Raw genomic sequence first — 2,500 nt, 5'->3', positions numbered from 1 at the left:
ATAATAATAATAATAAATAGCATTTGTATAGCGCATATCCCCGCTCAACAGCAGGCTCTATGCGCTTTACACTATATTAAATGCTGAAAAAGTATGCTTCTCGCCAGGAACTAAGCTCCCGCTGGAAAACGTGAGAGGCAGTCCAGTCTCCCATTGTTCTCCTGCGATCCCCTTTTTCCGGTGGGCGGTCCCCTCTGGAGCCGTTTATAATAATATATTTTTGGTCTTCCACGCCACTTTCACGTATGCGGAATCCTGCCTGTAGTTTTGGGGAAAAAAAGTCCTTTTCAGGCTATCTAGGACTAGAAGCTCTTCCCCCTACCTTTTATCCAGCCGTGGCGACATTTCTTTCCAGCTTTTCACAGATATCTCTATTCCCATCAAACTGATCGTGAGATTTTTAATCTAATGTCCACTACCTTCTGAAGAGTTTCATAAACATTTCTCTGTACTTTGAGCTCATGTTCAGATATACAAAAATGTTAACACTTGAGTTGATCGATTCCATTGTGAACACAAGTGAGCCGGCGGCAATACACAAGTTTTCAAATTTTCCTCCGGCTTGGAATTCTGGTTCCAGAGACATAGCAAGAAAAGTCACCGCCCCTGGCATGAAACAAACTATAAAGATAGTAGAGATGAAGATGACTGTTTTCACAACCTTTTTTTCCTTGACCCCAAATTCCTCTTTTCCACCAACTCCTTTGCTGGCCGTGGCTTGACGCCATTTTGTCTTACTGTTCAATTTAGTAACGAGAACGATGGTGCAACAGATGACAGTGATGAAGGTAAACGTGTTAATTATTACGCCCTGGATCATAAACACAACGGAATCCACAATGTCTCTTTCTTCAGCAACAGTTATTGACAGTACTGAGGTGTTTGTGGCTGGATCCTGTAACCAGGATAGTCTGTTCGAGTAGTAGAAAGGGGAAAAGACACAAATCATGAGGATAAAGATAGAGACAATTGTGATCTTTGTTCTTCGTGGAGTCAGAATCCTCTTGGTCTTCAGAGGTAAGGCGATACACAGGCATCTTTCGAACGCGATGAAAGCGGTAATGCAGCCAGTGATCCTGTGGAAAGATAGGACAGGCCAAAGGTTTAGTTAATCTGTCATTTCAACAGAAAACTTAATGACAGGTGAATGTGTTTTGAAGTATTTTTTTTCTGATGAAGGGGAAAAATATGCTAGATTTGGCAGTTTGTGTGTGTGGGGGGGGGGGATGGATGTGAGGTGTCCTATAACTCGATAGGAAAAACTGGCAGATACAAACATTTTAAACGAATGGCTGAATTGTTGGGCCGGTTATTTTGAACTTCCTTTACACCAGAGTTTTGTAGGCCTAATGATAATGGATATTTCAAAAGAATAACGTATCAACAACAAAAGCCACTCACTAATCATTGGCCGAAGATTACATCTCCTTTCGATGTCTAAGGACGGGTAAAGAAAGTACATGTGAAGAAAGCCATCCACGAGGTCGTTGTTTACACTCAAGATGATAGTTCTGGCTCATTAATACATTTACAGAGAAACACAAAAATGAGAACTAGTAAAATGTGACCTTTCAGAAAATTTAAAATACAGCAGAAAGATGTTAATATCCTACCTGACGAAGCAAGTGCGTGGCCAGCCACCAGTCATGGATATGAACTTGAAATGCACAACAGGCAGGCCAAAGTTGTCAATAAGCGGGTTGTAATTAAGACTGCACCACAACATGAGCAGTAATGAGCACAGGTCGGATACAGCAAGGCCTGAAACCAGAGAAAATTATATTTAAGAAGTTCTATTGGTTTTATTTGTTTTGGTTATTTTCTTTTTCTTTAGTTCAAGTTTTGTTGGGGTTTTTCTTTCAATTTTCTTGATTTTTATACCATGGCAGAAAAGGAATGTGTCAGTTAGACCTGAAAACATTAACCATCATTTTAACAATCATTTCAAAATCGATCATCACCATACAAGTAGTAAATTCAAATGTGATGTTTTGAAAGCGGAACACCTTGATCAGGTGTTAGGTTTAGAAGGACAAAGGAAGCAAGAAAACAGAGACATTCGCGGCGGGCTTAGCTTAGACTGTGTGTGTACACTTGGTGATCTGTTGGTGATCTCTTGCGTTCTGTATTCACTTGTGCTCTGTGTGTAGATTTCAGATAAACAGTGAGGCAAACACCGTTGTATTGTATCAGTGAGATGAGGTAGTTTTACATTGGAATCTAATGTGTGTTCTTCAATGCAGCAATGCATTGTGTAGAATGCTTATTGGAAATTCGCTTTCGTTTTTTATTACATGAAACTAAGCTCACTGCCTAAGAAACTGGGACCACATCAAACAGCAAATTGTTGGCATCCTGTTGTGGGTGGAAAGCAAACGAGATTTTTAAATTACGAATGGTTAATCCTAAAGGATGCATCGTTCAACCAAAAAGTCATCGGCAAAGTTACTCAACATTAAAACAGAAGGACACAAATCATGTACTTGTGTGAAGACGAATA

General features: G+C 39.9%; 1 protein-coding gene across 1 annotated transcript in view; it reads right to left on the bottom strand.

The window, feature by feature from the left end:
- Nucleotides 1–415: 415 nt before the first annotated feature.
- The window catches only part of LOC101855826, an 11,143-nt gene continuing 9,058 nt past the window's right edge, over nt 416–2,500 (bottom strand). The window contains exons 2-3 of the mRNA XM_005108937.1: nt 1,614–1,761; nt 416–1,076 (exon numbers count right to left, since the gene is read on the bottom strand). Of these exons, the coding sequence (XP_005108994.1) occupies nt 416–1,076; nt 1,614–1,761 (809 nt within the window). The remainder of the gene's footprint in view (nt 1,077–1,613; nt 1,762–2,500) is intronic.

Source organism: Aplysia californica, unplaced genomic scaffold (assembly GCF_000002075.1).
Source record: "Aplysia californica isolate F4 #8 unplaced genomic scaffold, AplCal3.0 scaffold00735, whole genome shotgun sequence".
Taxonomy (NCBI): Eukaryota; Metazoa; Mollusca; class Gastropoda; order Aplysiida; family Aplysiidae; genus Aplysia; species Aplysia californica.
Note: the sequence above shows the minus strand (reverse complement) of the source record. Positions and strands in the feature narration are given on the sequence as shown.